Source organism: Aphis gossypii, chromosome 3, assembly GCF_020184175.1.
Source record: "Aphis gossypii isolate Hap1 chromosome 3, ASM2018417v2, whole genome shotgun sequence".
NCBI classification, from domain to species: Eukaryota; Metazoa; Arthropoda; class Insecta; order Hemiptera; family Aphididae; genus Aphis; species Aphis gossypii.
In genome coordinates, this window is record NC_065532.1 from 27,763,617 (window position 1) to 27,787,623 (window position 24,007).

At 30.3% G+C, this 24,007-nt stretch overlaps 3 protein-coding genes across 6 annotated transcripts; 1 reads left to right on the top strand and 2 right to left on the bottom strand.

Annotated features, from left to right (window-relative positions):
* Window positions 1-4,836: 4,836 nt before the first annotated feature.
* Window positions 4,837-9,981, bottom strand: LOC126550830 (uncharacterized). Of its 3 annotated transcripts, none has more exons than XM_050203163.1 (8): window positions 9,476-9,981; window positions 7,952-8,143; window positions 7,817-7,881; window positions 7,555-7,723; window positions 7,340-7,464; window positions 6,693-6,785; window positions 5,985-6,050; window positions 4,837-5,350 (listed from the first exon to the last, which is right to left on the bottom strand). In XM_050203163.1, exons 1-5 carry the CDS (start codon window positions 9,633-9,635, stop codon window positions 7,418-7,420), a joined length of 633 nt encoding a protein of 210 aa, XP_050059120.1. In that variant the 5' UTR covers window positions 9,636-9,981; the 3' UTR covers window positions 4,837-5,350; window positions 5,985-6,050; window positions 6,693-6,785; window positions 7,340-7,417. The 3 variants fall into 3 exon arrangements, with proteins under 3 accessions (XP_050059120.1, XP_050059118.1, XP_050059119.1); XM_050203161.1 differs by having other exon boundaries at window positions 4,846-5,350; window positions 5,985-6,044; XM_050203162.1 differs by lacking the exon at window positions 5,985-6,050 and having other exon boundaries at window positions 4,849-5,350.
* Window positions 9,982-9,985: 4 nt separating this feature from the next.
* Window positions 9,986-12,707, bottom strand: LOC126550832 (receptor expression-enhancing protein 5-like). Its single transcript, XM_050203166.1, has one exon. The coding sequence runs from the start codon at window positions 12,576-12,578 to the stop codon at window positions 12,078-12,080; it is 501 nt and encodes a 166-aa protein (XP_050059123.1). The 5' UTR covers window positions 12,579-12,707; the 3' UTR covers window positions 9,986-12,077.
* Window positions 12,708-16,743: 4,036 nt separating this feature from the next.
* On the top strand, window positions 16,744-24,007 carry LOC114128034 (rhomboid-related protein 1). Of its 2 annotated transcripts, XM_050203159.1 has the most exons (8): window positions 16,744-17,034; window positions 20,050-20,073; window positions 20,149-20,316; window positions 20,388-20,576; window positions 21,349-21,488; window positions 22,372-22,585; window positions 22,735-22,848; window positions 22,921-24,007. In XM_050203159.1, the coding sequence occupies exons 1-8, from the start codon at window positions 16,972-16,974 to the stop codon at window positions 23,113-23,115; spliced, it is 1,107 nt and encodes a 368-aa protein (XP_050059116.1). In that variant the 5' UTR covers window positions 16,744-16,971; the 3' UTR covers window positions 23,116-24,007. The 2 variants fall into 2 exon arrangements, with proteins under 2 accessions (XP_050059116.1, XP_050059117.1); XM_050203160.1 differs by lacking the exon at window positions 16,744-17,034 and having other exon boundaries at window positions 20,372-20,576.

The window sequence follows — 24,007 nt, forward strand, 5'->3', positions numbered from 1 at the left end:
ATTTTATTAGTTTCCTTTCATCGCCTTTTGTTATGGACCAGGTCTCACAAGCATAGGTTACAATTGGGCGCAAGTAGCTATGATATAGAAGAATTTTTGATGTCCTTGAAAGTAATTTTGATTTTAGTATTTTGACTATGCTGTAATAACACCTGTTTCCACTCATAATTCTTTCATTCACTTCCTGATGCATATTATTCTTATTATTGACATTTACTCCAAGGTATTTAAAATTATCTACAGCTTCGAATTTCATGCTACTAATTAAAAGATCGTTTGTATTCTGATTATTTCTTGACATTAACATATACTTGGTTTTATTTTCATTTATACATAGGCCCATCGACTTACTTTTCTTGACCAGTTTCTCGGTTGTTTGAATAATTTCTTCAAAAGGCCTTCCCTAATATTACAATATCATCTGCATAGGCTAAAATTACCGACTCCCCAATTATGTCCATGTTCCGTTCTTCGTTTGTATCTCTTATTATTTTTTCCAGAGCTAGATTGAATAATGTGGGAGAGAGGGCGTCACCTTGGCGTAGACCAGATTTTACCTCGAATGTTTCCGAGTAATTTTGTAAGTAGCGTATTTTACAGATTGTCTTCTCATTACACATTTTAACGAGATTTATATACTTCTTTGGTATTCTGAGTAGTTCTAAACCTTTCCATAGTTCCCTTCTGTTTATACTATCATAAGCTTGTCTGAAGTCGATAAATAGTATATGTAGTTCTTCATTGAATTCATAATATTTTTCCATCACTTGTCTTATCACGAAGATGTGGTCGGTGGTTGACTTACCTTTTCTAAAACCGCATTGGTAACTTCCGATAATGTCTTTGGCATATATGTTTATTCTTTCTAAGATTACCGTTGTTAGTACTTTATAGCCTACGTCAAGTAAAGAGATACCTCTATAGTTCTCCGTTACTGTCGGGTTTCCTTTTTTATATACAGGACAAATTATAGCAGTGTTCCAATCGTCTGGGATTTTTTCTTCTCTCCAAACACACCTAATGATTTCTGTTAACTTCTTTCTTAGCGGTACTCCTCCTCTCTTTAACAATTCTGCAACCACACCATCATCACCTGATACCTTGTTATTTTTGAGTCCATCAATAACCACGTCGATTTCATTTTGAGTAGGTTCCTCGATTTCTGGTTCCACTGTGTAATAATCTATTTCTTCGATTTCATTGTCATCAGATTGTCCATTATTTAATAGTTTTTCAAAAAAATCTTTAAATTCGTTTACTATTTGTTTTTCTTCAGTGATGAGATTTCCGCTTTTGTTTGTTAATATTTTTGTTAGTGGTTTATAGCCCTTTTTAATGTTGCCACTTAAATTAAAGAATACTTTTGGATTAAATCTATTTGTTTCCATATCTTCAATCATTTTTTTTTTCATATAGACGCTTTTCTCTTCTTATTATCTTGTTTGTAATCTTCCTTTGTGCTTCGTATCTATCAGACTCGCTAGTTGATGGATTTTGTAGTACTTTCTTTCTTAACTCGTTTCTTTTATCCATTGCTTCTTTGCATACATTATTGAACCAATTCTTCTGTTTTTTTATTTTTTCAACACCTAAATGCTCTCTAGCACTGTTTGTTACTACTTCTTTTAGATTACACCAAAGGGAGTCAATTGTTTGTGTTTCTTTCTTAGGTTGGTTTATTTGAATATTTTCTAGTATCATTTCAACAAATCTTTTTTGAACTTCAGAGTCTTCTAATCTTTGTATATTATACTTTTCTCTGGCTGATTTTTTCACCATATTCCATTTTGTAGAGAGTCTAAGATTAAACTGTGCGAATAATAGGTAATGGTCTGAGTCAGCATCTGCTCCCCTAAAAGTTCTTACCTTTCTAATACAACTGGCGTGTCTTTTATTTATCAATATATGATCTATCTGATTGTTAACTCGACCATTTGGAGAAACCCAAGTGTATTTGTGAATGTCCTTTCTTGGAAAGTACGTGCTACTAATTGTTAAATCTTGTGATGTAGCAAAGTGAATTAATCTTGTACCATTGTCATTACTTATTTCATGCAGACTATTATACATATTATATACATTATTAATCAATTCTTGATTATAAGGTACATGTAAATGATTATAATATGAGATTTAATCATAAAATATTTCTAAATGTAGTAAATGGACAGTACTGATTATCTGAATATTATTTCAATGAAAACGAGCATTTTGTAAAGAAATAACATGCAGAATGGAAAAGTGAGTAAAGTCAAATTGCTAAAGCTGAATGCAACAGCAAGATATTATATTATAATACAATTGAGCTATTCTCACGGAAATTAATTTAAAATGATAGTGTTGTAACTTTATTATATTGTAGTTAGAACTATTTACTTAGATTTACTAGATACTTTTAAATATAAAATATTTCTCAACAGAGTTGGTGGTAGTAATGTAGGTATTAATAAAAATAACATAAAAAAAATTACATCAGACGTCATACAAAAAAATGATAAAATGTAATTTGTCATAGTAAAAAGCTCGTATTATTCATAAATCATAATTATTAATTTTTAATCAAAATTGTATTTTTGGCTCGTAATTTAACGGCCAACGAAATGAGGCGAACCACGACTATGGATGGGAAGGGTTTATTATATCATGGATATACCTTTCTATTTTGTCATGGGACCGACGTCGGCCAAAAGCCGTTCTTCGGTTTGCGCCACGCGCGTGTTCCCGATACGCGGTGTTGGTCAACGCTCGTCGGCGTTAAAATAATGGCGTACACGTAGGCGGCACCATTGGCCTCCATCGGTGTGCCGTGCGGCGCACCATGCGAAAAACGCGGTCTTGATCAGGAAGTAAAATGGCACTAACCGGAGAAGACCGCCGCACATCTGCTGCACTCAGAACACAACTTAGGGGGGGGGGGGTAGGGGGCTGCAGCCTCGGGCCCCGATATTATTTGGAATTTGGAAATCGGTACAGGGGCCAGTGACAAACAGACGCGTGTTCGGTGGACGGAAACACGACTTACCAGTTTCGAGGAACGAGCACTTGCGCGACGCAAACGGGATGGATGATCGTGAATAACAATAATAATAATAATGATAAATAATAATATTATCGGGTAGGTATCGCGTTCACTGACCGAAATATTACGAGCACATTGGATATTGATAATGTTTGTACTCTGTCGTCGTAGTCGTTGTCGTGAACGGGTGCGGTGGCGGTGCAAACGATTGGCTAGAGGCGGCGGCAGAAGCTACGTTATAATAAATGCTAAGTCCGGACTACATAGTAGCTGTACGGTGTTGGGCGATAATGCACTTGTAAATTACCTAAAACGGTAATCGGTCGGTGCGGGATGGACCTGTACGAAGAAACGGGACGGTCGGTCCGTGTAGAATATGTATGTATATATATACACACAATATATACGGCATAGAATACAGATTAGATATTATACGGTTACTAGTATATATACCACAGACTATATGAAAATAATTTCATATAGTCTGTGTATATACATTTAAATATATGTATAGTACAGTAATGTTGTGATCGCGTGTTTGCGTTGCGTACTTGCCACTTGCGTATCTAAAGGGTCTGCGACTGCGGTGGTGGTGGGGATCGGACTTGTCGACAATATGTAGAGTGTAGACTGTAGAGCTTTGCTGCTGCGGTAGCCGGGGCGACGCCGCGACGGGACAATTTTTATAGTTCCACAAAATATTTGTCCCATTAGACTTTTGTTTGGACAAGTTTGGAACAAATGTCTATTGGAAGAAATATTTTTTGGAACAAGTAATAATTGGAAGATATTTTCATGAAATAAAGGGCATTGGAACAAATATAATTTTAATGATACAAATACATTTTTAAACAAAAATCTATTTAGTCTCGTATTTTGCTTAAAAAAGTAATTGTGGAACAGATTTAGAACTTTTGTTCCCCAAAACGTATTTCCCATAACACATTTTCCAAAAATAGTAAATAGGTCCACTAAATATTCGTTTCAAAAAAAAAAAAAACTGGCGCTCACATTATAATAACTATTTGTTAATAGTATATATCTGTGGTTTTAACTGAAATAAATTCTAGTGGAGTCTGGTAGCGCCACAGTATTTAGGTACTACTATTTACACCAAATACTTTATGAGGTTTTCGCGGAACACAGCCGTAAAATAAAATAGTAATTATATTAATTTTTTAATTGTCTAATAGGTATATTAAACAATAAATGTATAGCATAAAACAGTTTGCAAATATGTTAGTAAAACGTCTTACTTATATCATTGTGTTTTGTTTTAAAAGACAAAATATTAAGAGAATGAAAATAGAAATACTAAATAAAATTTTTTTCACTGATTTTAAAATTTTGTCGGAACGCGTCTTATATTAAGTCCATGGAACACCTGTGTTCCGCGGAACACCGATTAAGAACCACTGGTGTATTGTATAAAGCTATTAAAGGTAAATGAAGTTCACAAATTCCTAATTTTATTTACATTTTAGCTTTTTTATAGACCTTCACAAACTTTACTTTCTTAATTGATAATTCTTAAATAATAATTAAATATTTTTTAACACATTACATTTATCGCTTTAGTTTATAATTCTTAGTTATGATTAAGTAATATATGACATTAAGTATTCATGGAATGTCTGCAGCATATTTTAGAAGTTTATTCTCATTCATTATAATGCAAATAATGCAATTTTTATCTCACATTTATTAAGGATAGGTATCTACAAAAATGTATTTAGATTTTAGTTATTGTAACCATAAATATTGAAATATGTTATATTACCTTAATAGGTCACAGTTACATCATTGATATTATTTTATTTCATATTGACTATGCAGTATGCAAGTATAATCACATATTATAGGAGGTACATTACAACATATACTTATTTAAATTATATCAGCATTCAATTTTAAATTTGAATCATTATTTTTCACAAATCCAATTTTATTCATGCCTAATACATTTAGGTATATCGTATATGAAGTCTCAAGATGACATTACAAAATACTAGGAAATAAAATAACAGGTCACAAATATACAGTATTTAAATAAGGAAAAAGTCTTTGTTCATTACATTAGAAAGTTTATATATATATTAAACTAAATTTAACTTTACATATTAATAGGTATGTATGTTTAAAAATTAAAAAAATATTATTATGGTACATATCCTCTGTACTCGTCTACATATCTCCTGCACAATGGACAAGTATTAAAATTTTCCTCCAAGAGTCTTATTGTTACACAAGTGTTGCAAAATGCATGACAACATGGCTGGCATATAATATTTGCCACTCCTTCCATGCAAATTATGCATACTTCTAAAACAACTGAAAAATATATTTTTTTAAAGGTTATTTAAAAATGTAATAATTTATATTATATAGGTAACAAATATTGAAGTAATGAAATATAAATAATACAACACTTAGATACTGAACTTGTTTTTATTTTTAAAATATAAAAACTTTATTTGTGTATTGTGTTATTATTACTTAAACGAAAATTTTAAATCATTTCTAAGTTTATAGACATAGTAATGACTATTATTTTAGATAAACTTTTTTTTTCAATAAAAATGTTCTAAATTACTAAATTATTAAATAAAATTTGTAAAAAATCAATGTTGTGTAAAAATTCCTATTTGTCTAATAATAGTTTTTTTAAAAATAATTTAAAATAATAACTGGGAATTTAAGACACTGGACTCTCAAAAGTACTAACTATATAATATTATATTCTAAATTTTAGATACCCTTTGGAGATTGAATCATATTATGCTTCAGAAAAAAATGTGTAAATACAAAAAATATATATTATATAGCTTAAGCTCAGAATTTGAAAATCTAAATTATATTTTTAAAGTTTTAACTAATTTAGATATTTGTATATTCAGTATATTATTATGGGGAAAAATGTGATGTGTGTCCCAAACATTACTGTTGTTAATTTGTTATAGCTTACTTGGATTTTCTATAATTTCTTGACCTGATTGTGGTTCTGATTGTGGTTCTAGTTCTGGTTCTAGTACTGGTTTTGAAATTATTTTAAAATATAAATATATTTAACTTGTGTTAGAACTATAATTTGTATTATTTTAGTAACTGAATTCTAGATTATGATCGCCCCGATGAATGTATTAAGTTTACAATGATATCTTTTTATTATTATTACTATTATTATTATTTGTGTCTGTGTACATGATAAACAGTCGAGATAATGCTTCGATTTTCAACTTTGGAAGTGGTTTCCAATACTAAACTGAATATTCTTAGTGCATTATGGAGGTCAAAAGTAAGAAAATATATTAACAATGTTGTATTAAAAGCTAATTATTGAAAATTGAATACAAGGTTGTACTTAATTTTTTTTACAATAATTATTAAAGAAATCGAGTTTAAGTCAATTGAAACCTTTTTTACTAGTGTCTAAAGTTTTAATTTTCATGAAATCAAAAATGCATGCATTAAATAATATTTTCTGCCAAAACGAATATATATTCATTTAAATATGTAGAATTTAGAGATTTTTAATTTGACTAATAATTATAGGGTATAATATACAAATTCAATTATTGAATTTAAATTTAATAACTTCTATTACAGTGAACCACTTATAACCTACTGTACAGGAAAAGCAGTACACATATAGCCATTTTTTTTTAAATTTTACCATTGTTTAGATCACGATAAAACTCTGCCCAAGCTTCTGCAACTCCACGACCATTTATTCGACCTCGTCTTATATTTGCTCTTCCCCTATTTCCTATAAATGTATTTATATAATTAATTGTACATTTTTACAAGAACTAAATGTAATATATTAAGTCTTTGATTTATTGCCTTAAGTGTATGCTATACCTGCATGTGTTATCTCTATCTCACAAACACATACCATAACAAATTGTACGTTCTAAATAATCCATCTAACTCTATTATTTTTTTAATATTAGAGAGAATTGACCTATTATCAAATTTAGAAGTAAGAATATTATCTATTAAATCTAATAAGTTTTATTCTATATATTTTAATTTTAGAGCTAGTTATGATCATTTTAAAATTCTCATATTTTGCTTTAAAATTAAAATATGAAAAAAAAATTATAAACTTCACCCAATAATATTCTAAATTTGGTAATATGTCAGTTCATTTATATTAAATATAATAGAGTTGGATGGATTATTTAGAACGTACAATTTGTTATGATATGTGTAAGACAAAGACAACACCTGCTGTTTTAGTGTCGTTTTCTTATAAGATGTATTAAAATATGTTTTTAGCTAATGGATAAAGTTGATGTAGTTAGCGACTAATTCTACCTCTTCCACGAATATTTATGACCCTGTTTTGAAGTGGCAAAACTGGGAGTGGTGAAGGCGGACGTAGAGGGCCCAATATTAGTGGTTGAGGGGTTGTGGTAGTGGTTGAACATTAGCAGCTGGTCCTATAAAGTTTAAGTAAGCATTATTTTTTCAAAACAGTTAATTACATCAAAATATTTTTAGTATATTTATTATATTTCAGAAACACTCACGTGGCTCAAAATTTGGCTCTCCCAATTCATTTCTGAGTATCCGTTCTGGAGTATAAGAAACATTCCTTAAAAAGTCTTCCAACGTGTACCTCCCATTTTCCACATTAAACCACGCATTATTTATAGTTGTGTTGTTTTGTGGATAAATCCTATAATCTGATTGTCTTACCTAAAAAATGTGTTCATAAAAATATGTCTCTTTTATAATTCAATCAATACTTGAATAGATTTATTAACAATAAGCAATAACAATTATTCTTACTCTTTGACCATTTAATGCTCTAGTAAAGTCATTTCTTGCTCTAAGTTCTATTGTTCTTAAATTATCTGTAAACATACGAACCAAAGCAGAGTATTATTACTTTTCAAAATTTGAGTATTTAATAAAAAAAATTACCATAAAATCTATATAATTGTGGACGTTGTCCCATGAGCCGTAAGAGCGAAGAATGGTATGACTCAATAAAATTGTTAGTCCTATGTTGGAGCCTGTATACAGTAAATCTCAGTGGAGTTACTTGATCCATCCAAAAGCGCTCAAAATAAGTCATTAATGTTGCCAGATCCATTTCAAGATTGTAGTCTGCGACTGAAATAAAAAATGAATTAACTGAACTTAACACTATTTACCTATTAACACTATGCACCTAGTTAACTTACCTAAGTCTTGTATAAATCTAAATCCCAATTGTATTGAATATACATAGTAAATGTTATTATATTATTGTAATCCTTACTTTTTAGCTAATTATGTATTTAGTAATAACATTAGTGAACTAGGAACAGATGCAGCAATGGTAATTGGTAAGAAAAGAAGTGAAGTTAGCTTGAAGTCTTGAATGATCGTGATTGTCATTTGGCAGGAGAAATATTACTTGGGTTTCATTTGGCAAATTTTGTAATTTATACATCCAGTACTTTAGATTAAAACAAAATATAGAAATGTCATTAAGTAGGTGCATTGCATAAGTTAATAAAAATATATAGTCTACATTCATACAATCAAAAAATAAAATACCAAAAAAACAAAAATAAAATATATTTTTAATTTAATCTGCCCTATGCTCTAATCTTACATAGTTATAGGAATATATTATAATACGAGCACTTATAACTGGTGGTTATTAAATGACAATATGCTTTATCCATAGGCGTGCACACAGGATGCAAAAATGTGTGTCTACTTTAAATTTTCGTTGAAAAATTGTTTAATTATTTAAAACTGATTATTGAGAGTAGGTTAGTAAGTATATGTAGTATAATATGTAAATTAATAATTGTTTTTATTTTATACAATAGTCAATAATAATATATTAAATTTACAACTAATATTTTTTATCTTCATTATCAATAAAATAGCATCTAAAAAATTTTAATTTATTATAAGCTTATTATTATATTATATAGAGATATTATAAATTGAAGTAGATCAAGTAACCCTTACTAAAACAATTCTGCATACCCTGTGAAAAATTCCTGCACACGCCTATGGTTTTATCTGATTGTAAATGCAGATTGTCATACCAAATAGCCAATAGGTATACAAAAAGTGTTCTGTAAATATATAGCACTTAGTTACTTTTGTAAAGGCAAATAACAAAGATGTCAATTTTCTGTCTGAAAATAGAAAGGTATGTCAGCAACGTTCTTTTTCGTACGCTCGTCACTTGTGTCTTCACCAAGTTCACCATGACAAAATAAATAAACAAATAAATCTGTTTAAATAAAAATAATACAAAAATAGAACACTCGATCAATAATTTAACTAAATAACTAAAGAGTTTGCGAACAGAAAGACAGAATAAACAGAATAAAAAAAAAACGTTTATATTTTTAAACTATAGTACAGTCTTTGATCGTTAAAAATAAAATCGACGGCGTTTTTTCAGCGACATAATCGAACCGTGAACGTGGTCCTTACCGTACGCAATGTCCGCGAACGTGTTATCCGCCTTGAACGACATCGACGCCGCGTTGCGCGCCATCTCCAGACCTTGGAACGGCCTGTTTTCCTGGGCCGAGGACAGGACCGGCATCAGCCGCCTGAAGCTGTTCTTCGGCGTGGTTTGCGCCACGTGCATGTTCCTGATCCCGGGCAGCCTGTACTCGGCGCTGGTCAGCGACCTGCTGGGATTCGCGTATCCCGCTTACGCGACCACCGCGCTGATGATGCGCACCGTCGAAAAGTTGCCGGCCGCCGACCACCGCTCGTCCGTGTCGCCGGACAACCGATGGTTTACTTATTGGGTTCTGTTCGCCGTCGCGTTGACGGTACAGCAAATGTGCGGCGGCTTCCTTCGGTATGTACCATTAATTTTCTTAATAAGACGACGGCATTTTTCATGTGGTGCGCTGCACCGATGGAGGCAAATGGTGCCGCATACGTATACGCCGTCGTCGTACGCCGATATTTTAACGCCGACAAGCGTTGACCAACACCGCGTATCGGGAACACGCGCGTGGCGCAAACCGAAGAACGGCTTTTGGCCGACGTCGGTCCCATGACAAAATAGAAAGGTATATCCATGATATAATAAACCCTTCCTATCCATAGTCGTGGTTCGCCTCATTTCGTTGGCCGTTAAATTACACGCCAAAAATACAATTTTGATTAAAAATTAATAATTATGATTTATGAATAATACGAGCTTTTTACTATGACAAATTACATTTTATCATTTTTTTGTATGACGTCTGATGTAATTTTTTTTTATGTTATTCATCGATATCAATGTATTATGATATTTTAATATTAACAAATACAATCAATTTGCGAATTATTTGTTGTTAATGTTTATACTAGATTATATAAGTTGATTGTGTTTATTTAATTCTGCATAAAACGATTTACATAGAATAAGTAAAATACTCCTATATATAATATTTACATTTTCACACACAAAATGCCAATTTGTGAGTTTTTTGGATGTGATAATGGTAGCAAAAGAAAAAGTTTGGTGAAATATCATAAAATTATGTTACAATCGTTCCCAAAAGACAAAATTTTAGGGGTTGCTGGGAAAAACAAATACACCAATATGGCCAAACAGATGCAGATAGGAAATCCATCATTTTTTAAAATTATGATTTCTTAATTACGTAAATACATTATTTATTTTATATATTTAAATATATAATTTGTATTTATTTAAATTGAAAAAATGGCGTCAATTTTATTTTTAACGATCAAAGACTGTACTATAGTTTAAAAATATATCATAAATTATACTGTTTAGTTGAGTAATTTAGTAATAGATTGTATTTAAATTTAATCGTACACAGAGAATTTTCCAGCTAAGGTGATTATTACTGGTTCATTACAACTTCACCTGTTCTTTTGAGGAGTAATAAACTCTTTAAGACACATAATACCATCAATCATGCCACGTATACTTAAAATTTAAATAAATCCAAATTATATATTTAAATACATAAAATAAATAATATATTTATGTAATTAAGAAATCATAATTTTAAAAAACTTACTTCAAAGGAATAGCATTTGATTTTAATGCTTTTCTACACTTAATTCCGGAAGACATGATATAACTATCATTTGCAAAATGCAAAGAACAAACAACCGCTAAATATAATTATTTAATGTTGAATAAATACGGAAGTCAAGTAAGATACTAAAGTAAATATTATTACTAAAAATTATTTGTTTTTACCAGAATTAAAATTTATGGATTTCCTATCTGCATCTGTTTGGCCATATTGGTGTATTTGTTTTTCCCAGCAATCCCTTAAAATTGGGTCTTTTGGGAACCGATGTAACATAATTTTATGATTTTTCACCAAACTTTTTCTTTTGCTACCATTATCACATCCAAAAAACTCACAAATTGGCATTTTGTGTGTGAAAATGTAAATATTATATACCTATAGGAGTATTTTACTTATTCTATGTAAATCGTTTTATGCAGAATTAAATAAACACAATCAACTTATATAATCTAGTATAAACAATTAACAACAAATAATTCGCAAATTGATTGTATTTGTTTATATTAAAATATCATAATACATTGATATCGATGAATAACATAAAAAAAAATTGCATCAGACGTCATACAAAAAAATGATAAAATGTAATTTGTCATAGTAAAAAGCTCGTATTATTCATAAATCATAATTATTAATTTTTAATCAAAATTGTATTTTTGGAGGGTAATTTAACGGCCAATGAAATGATGCGAACCACGATTATGGATGGGAAGGGTGGGATGCGCTAACAGGACCAAAACTCGTATCGTTGCTGACATACCTTTCTATTTTGTCATGGGACCGACGTCAGCCAAAAGTCGTTCTTCGGTTTGCGCCACGCGCGTGTTCCCGACACGTGGTGTTGGTCTGCAGCGATCAGCTCGGATTCCCGTATCCCGCTTATACGCGACCGTCGCGCGCTGATGATACGCACCGTCCAACAGTTGAGGATGCGGCGTCTCCCCGAAGCGATGATATCTTACGTAAACGTGAAATATTCATGATACGTGAAACCCGGACTCGTGCCGTTTGCGCGGTCAACGCTCGTCGGGGTTAAAATAACGGCGTACGACGACGGCGTACACGTAAGCGGCACCGTTGGCCTCCATCGGCGCGGCGCACCATGCGAAAAACGCGGTCTTTAACAGACAATAGAACGGCACTAACCGAAGAAAGCCGCCGCACATTTGCTGCACCGTCAACGAGACGGCGAACAACATCCAATAAGTGAACCATCGGTTGTCTGGCGACACGGACGAGCGGTGGTCGGCGGCCGGCAACTGTTCGACGGTGCGCATCATCAGCGCGACGGTCGCGTAAGCGGGATACGCGAATCCCAGCAGGTCGCTGACCAGCGCCGAGTACAGGCTGCCCGGGATCAGGAACATGCACGTGGCGCAAACCACGCCGAAGAACAGCTTCAGGCGGCTGATGCCGGTCCGGTCCTCGGCCCAGGAGAACAGGCCGTTCCACGGTTTGGAGGTGGCGCGCAACGCGGCGTCGATGTCGTTCAAGGCGGATAACACGTTCGCGGCCATTACGTACGGTAAGGATCACGTTCACGGTTCGATTATGTCGCTGAAAAACGGCTTTGATTTTATTTTTAACGATCAAAGACTGTATTATAGAATTATTGATCGAGTGTTCTATTATAATTATTATTTTTATTTAAACAGATTTATTTGTTTATTTATTTTGTCATGGTGAACTTGGTGAAGACGCAAGTGACGAGCGTACGAAAAAGAACGTTAGCAGCGTCGTGAGCGTAGGAATGCCCAAATAATACCGATATATCTAATAACCTATAATAAGAATAATTTGTCTAAAAAGTCATTAATTTTGCAAAAATTTATTCTTCGGTACTGGCAAGATTGAATTCTAATAATCATGCAATAAATTGTATAATTTTGTATACTAATTTTGTTTGTTGTATTATTAAATATTCCTTAACCTTGCTACAATAATAATAATTAAGTAAAGAAAAGTTGTATGTAACTTCAAGTAGGTATATAAAAAAAATCTATATTACTCATTGATAATAATAGTAGGTAGTTTACTTTATAACTTATGAAAAGTTTCAAAATGTAATATCAAAAATTAAAAATTGAATGAGTTTAATTTGTTTTTAAATTTTTTTTCTTATTTTATTTTATTATTAATTCCAATAATTCAATTTACGCTATGAACAGTTAGAAATATACTAATGCCAGCCTCAAGCAATTAAAATAAAAAAGTCTGTTAACGATAATAGATAAGATAAAAATGTTTAGACCACCACGGATGTGAAAAAATATGCTTATTTATATTAACATAAATTTAATGTTCTGGCCTATATAACAGTTAAAATTGTGTTTGGAAATATTTATTGGCTAAATGAGCGGTTGTCGGATTAGTATTATTATTATTATTATTATTATTATTATATCGTGCGTGCATAGCAACGGCCACCTACTTATTAATCTATTCTAAACTTTTCTATCAGTCAGTATTGTTATTACCGTTGAGATTTGAATGATCAGAAATTCTCAATATTAAAGTTCAAATTGTACCATTATCAAACAGGAGAACAAGCCGTTCCACGGTTTGGAGGTGGCGCGCAACGCGGCGTCGATGTCAATGATAGTATTCCCGAGTCGATCAAAAACTGCCTGCCGGAACGTGTGTCGGTGACGAACACGCGACAGCTATGATTCGCGGTGGTAGCCGTGGACGCGACCACCGCACCCGCTAGTTTTCCGACCTGAACGAACACGGCTGCTTGCAATGCCTGGCATCGGCGTCGTATTGTGCGTGATAGCTGCACCATTTAGGGTTGCTCTGATTGATCTGCGTATGTGAGCGGCTTCGGTTGCGCCTGTATCCGGAATAGTTGCGAGACTGTTGGGCGGTGAGCAAGTTGGAGATCTGGGTAGTCAGTGACAGGATGGCAGCCTCCATGGCACGAAGACGTTCGTCCGTGTTGGTAGACTGCACCCCGAAAACGTCACGCGAGGAACTGGCCTCCATAACGCGATCTGCGACGTCGGATAGCGCCCCGTCAAGACCGGAGACAATGGCGCGAATATTTGGAGGCAACTTTTGTAGCCAGAACTTCCTTAACGCAGTATCACCCAACGTGTTGGGAAGAGCACGGCTCTCATGTCACGGAGCATTTGCGAGGGCCTCCGATCGCCCATTCCGCCCGGTTCGACGATAGTGCGAAAACGCGTCGATTGCGATACCGAAAACGTGCTAATGAGGCGATCCTTCAAACTAGTGTATGACGTGTTGGGACCGAGTAGGTCGCTCACAGCCTTGACCGCTTCTTAGTTTAATGCAACGAGCACGTGGTTAACACGCGGAGTGTCAGTACCGATTTTTTGATTAGCAAAAACGGCAACTGCATGCAGGAACCACTCGTGCGGGGAGTGAGTCCAAAAATTCGGTAATCGGGGCACGTGGGCGACGCCGTCGATGGCGGTCGTATCGAGTGAGACCGTGGACGATAGCGGTTGGCTGTGCCAAACCGAATTGGCTTGCGAGCCTCCATTTTCGTCCAACGAAAAAAGCTCGGTGGACTTGTTCGAAAACATGGCGTGTATATTGTATAAAGAAAAATCGAAGACTTTGTAAAACACGAGGTCACCAATGCGGTATATTTATAAGAGCATAGGAAGAGGTCTTGAGGTTAACAATTAAAATAATGAATTTCTAAATTACCAACTAACTGGGTGTTTATTAAACTTGCAAAACAGTATCTTAAAAAAAAAGTCGGCAAGTGGGTACCGCTTTGCTGTACATTAGGGGGTGGGGTAGACCTCGGACTAGGGTAGATTAAATTTGAATGCAATGATAAGTATCATTGTATACGAAAAACGATTCTGAACGGAGATGATTTGTCAGTCTATAATATATTATAATTAAATATTGTCATATATTCTATTTTGAAACAAATATTCCGATTTCATAAAAATTTAAAACTCAAACGCTCAAAACATTTTTCCTATAATGACTCTTAAAATTTTCTCTATAGCTTTTTGAAGAAAAACTTATGGAAAATCTTGTATTAAATTTTCAACTGTTAGCTACTTATACAAAAATTTTTATGAAATATACCTACAAAATAATTTGCAAATATTCATGGTTTTGACGAATTTTTGTCAATATTTGAACTTCAAATGCTAATGAAAAAAAAATTGTGCCTTTGTATTCTTATAATTTTTTAATCACTATAATATAACTTATGAGGAACTTTGTATTAAATTTTCAAGTATTTTGATAGGGCCAAAAAAATTTTATCGACACTTCAAAAATATTTTTTCAGAAAAATTGAAAATTTCAGTTGTCTATAAAGTATAAATAGCTCAAAAAAAGTCAAAATATTTTGAAATTTAAATCACGTAAAGAAAACACGAATCTTAATAACTGGTAAAATTTTCAAGTATCTACGACTTATACTTTTTGAATAATAACAAATATCAAAAATCGTTTGAGGCTAAACTATTATTTAACGCGGTTTTTGTAAAAATTTAAATTTTAACAGATATTTGAAGAAAAATGTATGGAGAACCTTGTACCAAATTTTCAAAACTTAGTTATAAAAGAAAAAAATTTTATGATTTTTCAACTTCAAAATTACTTGCAAATTTTCGCGTTTTCGACAGATTTCGTAAAAATTTGAACTATTAACTCTTATAAAAAAAAATTGTGACTAACGATTTTTAATTTTTTTTAGCTACAATAAAAACAACTCATAAGGAACCTTGTATTAAATTTTCAAAGCTTTTTGGTCATCCAAAAATTTTTTATCGACACTTTAAAAAAAATGTATCAAAAAAATCGAAAATTTCAGTGGTCTATAAATAACTCAAAAAAAGTCAAAATTTTTTGAAAATTTAACTATATACAGATACCACTGACATTAACATTTGGTGAAAATTTCAAGTATTTTCAGTGATTAGTTTTTGAATTACAATTATAAAAAAATATCGATTTGGTCGAAAACTGGTTTTGCGGAAAAATTGCCGTTTTTCCGTCATTTTTTTTTTGTTTTTCTCGATTGTTTTGAAAACTGTTGGAAAATGTTAACTTTTTACCTCTATAATGCACCAAGGATATTCACTTTTACATCGGAAACCACCCCCATAGTTTGAAATTGGAGCATTATTTCGACTAGTTATGCTGTACACAGACACAAAAAAAAAAAAAAAAAAAAACACACATCATTGTAAAATCAATACATTCATCACTTCGTTCAGAATCTAAAACTATATATTTTTTGCTATGTATAAAAAATGTAATAACTAATAAGTAAACGGATGGAGCGACGGTGTGCATCCGACGGCGGTACGTGAGAACAGTGACGAAAACGGACGTGTGTACATTTGTACAACCCTTAGATCATATACTATGGATGGAGCCATTTCTCTATATTTTGAAGCACGTATAAACGACGAGTCTCTGACATAGATGTATGATGTGCACATGCGCGAAGCAAACCGTCGCATATATTTTAATTGCTTTTGTATGATCTAAGGTACAACCAAACTACCAAACGTCATAGATAATATTATCTATGCGCCTGGTGGTGCGACATTAGGACAGGTGACCCTAACATGTCGACCAACATGTAGTGAGACGATAGTCACCACAACCTCTTGGATAAGGATGGCGGCCATTTTACTGGCGACAATAATAATACCCAAGTCGGCTATCTATTTTTTTGTAGTATTTTTATATATCTGTGGATAGCGTAATGATTCCTGAAACCGATAAGCAATCAAATCGGTTGTAAGATAAAATAAATAATTGTCGAGTGTCGACAATATTGTTTGAAAATGGAATGTAATCAATAATTATTATTAATTTCTATCTGTCGAGTGTCGGTTCTTGCAAACCGACAATTTTTTATTAACTATTTGTATCTTGTCATACACTCATACCTTGTCTAAAATGTCTCATCAGCAACAGCAACAACAGCAATTCCAGAGCATACCACTGGATAGCGTCGAATCGGTAATTATTATTAAAATCTTAAATTTATTTAGTATTTTTTAAAAAAAATTTTATTAATAGCCGAACAGTAGGTATTTGTTTCGGTAATATTATAAATTATAGAAAGACTTGTTACATGTATAAGCTGTAATGCACAATGTACACCATAGTTTTACTTTACTTTTTTAAATTTCGCAACAATCACCTTGTTGGAACTTTTCTATTTTACCGGACCTCCTAATTTTTGACAATTTTTTTTTTGAAACCCATGTATTTTGACATTCTAAAAACGATGGTGCAAAAATAAATTGGGGCAAATCATTAGTTTTTAAGTTATAGCACTTTGAAAATTACGTATTTTGTAATATTTTGTTTAAATAGCCAATATATTCGATTTATAAATTTTTTGCTCTTTTTTACGTTTTATTAATAATTAATTATCGAGTTAAAAGCATTTTGGTTGCAACTCAATTATAAACTTGGTCTAAAAATTAAAAAAAATTGATTATCACAATATGCCTCGGCAGTGACTGCGCGTATATCGGCACTCGTCGCTACGCTCCTCGGCGCCGTCGCTTCGCTCCGCACAAATCGAAAATATCCCCCGATTTGCTATGTAACACCACCTCAAGTAGGTCACAGGACCAACAGAAATGCATTTCGGTTGCAATTCGATACTAAGCTTGGTCATAATCAAAAAATCTAACAATTAGGAAATCGAATATATTGGCTATTTAAACAAAATATTACAAAATACGTAATTTTCTAAGTGCTATAATTTAAAAACTAATGATTAGCCCCAATTTATTTTTGCACCATCGTTTTTAGAATGTCAAAATACATGGGTTTCAAAAAAAAAAATTGTCAAAAATTAGGGGGTCCGGTAAAATAGAAATATACCACCTTGTTTATTAAATATTTTGAGGTTTAAATTGAGTAAAATATTAAGAGTGTAATTATTACTTAATAAACTATTAACAGTTGAAGTTTGACAGTCCATATATTCCCCTAGTAAATACTAACAATAGTTGTACTCAAATAAAATTATTCTTGTTTTTGAAATTTATTTTTTTACTTATATTATGTGATTTATAATAAAATAAATACATTTAAATGTAAAATATTGTACTAATTAGGTATTATAATTAATATAATAAAATAATAATGTAATTTTAACTAATTTATATCTAACAGCTTAATTGTTGATATACTCAGTCATATGATTTCTTGATCGTTTACAAATTATAATACAAAATAAAATACAAAAGATTCGTAGAGTTTAACGTTATATTGAATTATAGAGAAATGTAATAAGTTTTGAGTTCAATAAATTAATGAACGATAAAGTGTGTTGTTCCTGTAAATTCTATTGGTAGAGTAAAATGTAGTTAACAATTCAATTATTAGAATATTTTAGAAGACATTGTACCTGTTCAAGATTAAAGATACTGTAACTCCTATAGTCTTATTTAATTATAACATACTAAAATTTAATTTTAGTTATTTCAATTTTGTGTTTTTTTAAGTATGTATTAAGTTTAACATTTGTAGATTTTAGGATTTTGTAGAATTTATTTTGTAAGTGAGATATAAGTATGTAAAGTATTATTATTTAAAAATGCTCAAAACTCACTTATAAAATACTGTTGAAAATAAATGATGAAATACAGATTGTTTTTACCTTTAACTTTGTTAATAGGTAGACTATACCTATACTCTAATATTAATTTAGCAACACAAAATTGGAACATAGATAATATATTGTATATACATTTTTGTATGTTTTGTGTTGACAACACATGTGGGTACGACATCCTTATTATATAATAATAAAAATAATAATAAGATGTAATAATTTTATTAATACTGTTATGGTGACTCATTTCATTACTATTTCTTTTGTCCATAATAGACTGAACATTTTTACTTTGTAGTTTGGAGTGAGAGTAACTATTAAGCCTTACTTTGGTTTTATTAGTTCTTCTAGTAATATTGATACATTAATCATAATAATTAATTAGATAATAAAGAATTATAAATTATTCATACATAACTGTTGAGCCATTATAGGCGGTATAAAAATTGCTAGTAATAATAATAATAATAATATACTCTATGAACTCCTACAATTATTCTTGCTTACATAATTGTGATTGGGATTTGATTTTAACATTAAACAAAATTAGTTTGGTCATTACTATAATATTAGTAATGAGTAGATCACATATCATATATCTTGTGGATTAAAGGTTAAGATGTAATAGCCACTACAAATCTTTTGGAATTTCTTCTATAAAAGTGTGTTAACACTAAAATCACATTATATATTGGAAAATCAATGTATTAATTGCTTCTCTCAGAATCTAAAAAATGTTATAATTTTAATAATAATATATATCATGAAAGGTTATGATGTTGATGAAAATTTGTAAAAATTGGTATTTTTAAAGCAAATAAACATAAATATAAGTATCAAATCAAATATTTTAATTCAATATTTATACCAGAAATGGTTATTTTAGGTTTGAGTAGTGTTAAGTATCCTCTAGCATGTACACATATTTGAGATGCTACCGCCATATTAATATGAAGAATAAAAATAGTAATAAAAAAATATAAAATCAAATGATGTATCTACTTAAAAAATATTTATAAGCTTATGCAATTTCACCATTTCAAAATTGATAGTTTTTTAATTTAATTAATTTTCAAATAAAACAATAATAATAAATTAATAAACATTTAGTGTAGGTACTACTGTAATTTATATTAATTAGTATTAAATTATAAAGGTTTACAACTCGTATAAAAGATGATATTAATATGTTATGAAATTTAACATATAAAATAATGGGTTCTCGTCATTTTAATTATTGATATATCTACTTATAAATTTAAAATTAATGCTAATACCATTATAAATTATATGTAAGTTAAATTTTTTGATTTAGGTAGGTATATTGTGAATGTTTATTAAATAAATAATTATTAAAATAGTTTTTTCCTTAATTTAATCTATTATGATTTGTTTTTCAGCAATGGGAAATATTATTTAATCGTGTAAGTATTAATTTAGGAATTATTTTTAAACACTGTATTCAAATAATTATATTGTATTTAAAAATATATTATTAGTTTGACAGAAATCGTGATGGTAAAATATCTATCATTGAGTTACATAATGCCTTGAAACATGGAGCTGGTGACCAATACAATATACCTCCTAAAATATTGGCAATAATTGCACAAAAAGCTGATCACGACCAAGATGGTTATATTAACTTTAGAGAATTTTTACATTTAGTTAGTAAAATCATTTATATTTTATGATTACTTTGTAAAGTTAATAAATTCATAGTTTTGTTTATGATCAGATGGAAGAAGAACCAATAGCTAAAAGTTTGACGACAAATTTGTTTAACAAATATATCCATTATACAATTGTACCAAGAGAACCTCCTAGATTACGTACAGGAGGGTTGGATCGTACTGATGGCGATTATGAAGATGAATACTCTTGCAATCCACCAGCATTATGCATGATTATTGTTAGTCTGATTGAAGTAAGTAAATATTTGTCATAAAAATATAACATAATTAAATAAAAACTGAAAATATTCTTCCTTTTGTAAATTGTGTGTGAGATTGTATTTTTAACATTTTCCAAGTATTATTGGTTTGTTCATGATAGTTTTGTATTTTTTTAAGACTTAAATTAAATTATTAAAATAAAATGTTAGAAAAATGAATGTATTCTTAGGCACTATTAAAATGTAAAATTTGAATGAATTAAATTCCATTAATCAATTATATTCACCAGCGGTGGCCAACCCAAATGATCTTGCGGGCCACTTTGTAAATACATTACAATCCTGGAGGCCACATATAAAAAAATAAAAGTATTTTGCCCCAATACAAAAAAAAAAAATGGAGTAAACATTATAAACAAAATTAATTATTATTATAAAATAAGTTTTGGTGTATTAATTATTTGAAATAAACAGAATGAATTATTATTTATTTTTATTATTTTATAACAATGCAATTAATTGCTATATTATGCTGGTGTCTACTCGTATATATTTTTATCAGATTAGATTAGAATTATTACTTTTGTTGCAATTACGTTTTTAATAATACAGATGGGCATCCCAGAATCTATCAGCGCAAAAATAATTTTTTTTTTGTAAATATTTGAAAATGTCGCAGGCCGCAAAATTGTCTAAGGCGGGCCGCGGGTTGGCCATCCCTGATATACACTAATATCACTAACATTATTATTATTATTATACATTAATTAATTATTACATTATTTGTTGTTGTTGTTATATATAGGTAATATTTTTCTCTTGGGATGTTATAAAATTGAAAACAACAGAGTCAATCCAAGGTCCTATGGCTTCAATGTTTATTTACAATCCTCACCGTAGACGTGAAGCCTGGAGGTTTCTGACCTATATGTTTGTACATGTTGGGTAAGTTTTTTTTCAAACAAATATTGTTGATATCAATAGTGCAAACAAATGGATAGACAACCATTACGGACTCTTACTTTTTTCTTCAGGATAATAAATATAGAAAATTAGGTTTATTTGAAATTTTTTCTAAATATTTTATTATCTATCAATTGCAAGATAAAGTTACTAATCATATTATTGCAATCAATACAACATTAAAATAAATATTTCTAAAATTTCTATATAACAAATATATTTATGTAATATTCCTAGGAAAATCGAAAAGACTTATAGAATATGGTATTTTTATTCTATTGTACGGCAGCTTTATGATTGTTTTTTCAATAGTCACTAATAAATAATATCAGGTATAGGTACTAGACTCTGTTTTGTCAGTGATAACACGCTAATATCCATTATTTATTACAAAACAAATATATTTCAAACTATTTATTTTATCTCTAAGTATAAATATAAATATACATCTCACATACAATTATACCATGTACAATAAAATAATAATACAATAATACCTTGTAATATAGTAACAATAAAGTAGAATTCAATTTTCAAAAAAAAATTATTCTGCTTGATAACTTTGTTGTTGAGTGGTCCACTGTCTACTAGACAGGGTGTCCACAGTGCCAATTTTGTTGCAGACTCCAGTGTAATTTAGGTTGTAGGATAGAGTTTGAATAATTTCAAGACAGTTCGGGGAATATTTTCAAAGTGTCTACGTTTATTAAAATTCATCTAAGTCCATAATAAAATAATGTGATATTAGAGGTATTGCTTCAAGCTCTGTGGTACCGTGTCTTGTAATCACCAACATTCCTAGGCTAGAGTGCTTATCCCTATTATATTTATCTCAAAATTACATAATGTTACTGTTAATTTTCAGACGGACTCATTTAATAGTAAACTTAATTGTTCAGCTATTACTTGGAGTACCATTGGAGATGGTCCATCGTGGTTGGAGAGTAGTGTTAATTTATTTATCTGGAGTTTTAGCTGGTTCATTAGCTACGTCAGTAACTGATCCTTCAGTTTATTTAGCTGGTGCTTCTGGAGGTGTTTATGCTTTGATCACAGCACATGTAGCTACTATAATTATAGTGAGTTTATTTTAAACTATTTTTATTTATTTCATCATTGTAATATAAATTATATTATTTTTTAATATGAAATATATAATGTTTAATCATAACCATGTTGTAATTTAAGAGTATAATTAATTTATATTCTATATAAATCTCTTTTACAGAACTGGTCTGAAATGGAATTTGCTATTTATCAACTCTTGGTATTTACTTTTCTGATTTTCTTTGATTTTGGGTCATCTATTTATAACCGCTATTTTGTTGATGTGGACAATCAGGTTTGTAATTAAAATTTTTTTTTTTAAAGATGTATAAAATAATCAAATTAAAATATTTAAAAATATTTTTAGATTGGTTATACTGCACACTTGGCTGGTGCTATTGCTGGTTTACTTGTTGGAGTGTACACTCTACGAAATCTTAATGTTCGTCCATGGGAAAAAAAATTATGTTGGTCATGTTTTGTTATTTATGTGTTGTTGATAGGCTCAGGTGTGATGTGGAATATAATATTTCCTGAATATTTTTCAAAAGAACACTATTAAAAGTTAAAATTATATTAGTATCATATTTTTGAATGCTTCTATTGCACAAATATTAAAAAAAAAAAAACAATTTATATTTTTATAAAAATAAAACTGAACTGTTCGTTTATTTTTGTATTAAATATCAATACTTTATATAATAGATCCTATTTCACAAAAGTTATGAGTTTTGTTGCTTTATATTGTGAGATTAATTTATTAGTCAATTATATAATATTAAGTTAATGTGTGTTATATCAATTTGTATTATATTTTTTTATAATAATTTTTTTTAAACTTACATTGATACTCATTTTTTGTATTACAAAATTACACAAATTTTATTATGTACAAATTTAGTATTTTTATACAAAATATATTTTATACTTTCATTTAATTTAATCATTTTTTTTTAAATTTTTTTTTATTTTTTTTATTGCTTAGTTTATAAGTAGATTTAACTTGAAAAACAATCATTATGTGAAATTACTCATACATAAAACAACATTATTTTTATGTGTATGAAGAAAAAAATTTTTTGGAGCTAATTCAAAATCAGAATAGTAAATCATTTTTTGAAGTCAACGAATCTTTGATAGGTCACTATAAAATCAAATTTAGTTTTATTAAAAAATTATTTACTTATATTTGATAAGTTCAATTATACCTAACTAAAACTACATTTTGATTATATTTTTAATTTTTATTATTTTTTTTTTTTTAACCGACAATATGACTCGGTAATTCAATGCTAGTAGTTTTTAATTAAGATTAACTATTAAGTATCATTATTGGGCATTGCTTATTGGTATTTATTACAGTTCAATATTATCAATGCTTAAAAATAGTTATTACGTAAGAGCACTATATTTGTACCATTTGTTGCATAATAAATATTTTTTTATAATTATAA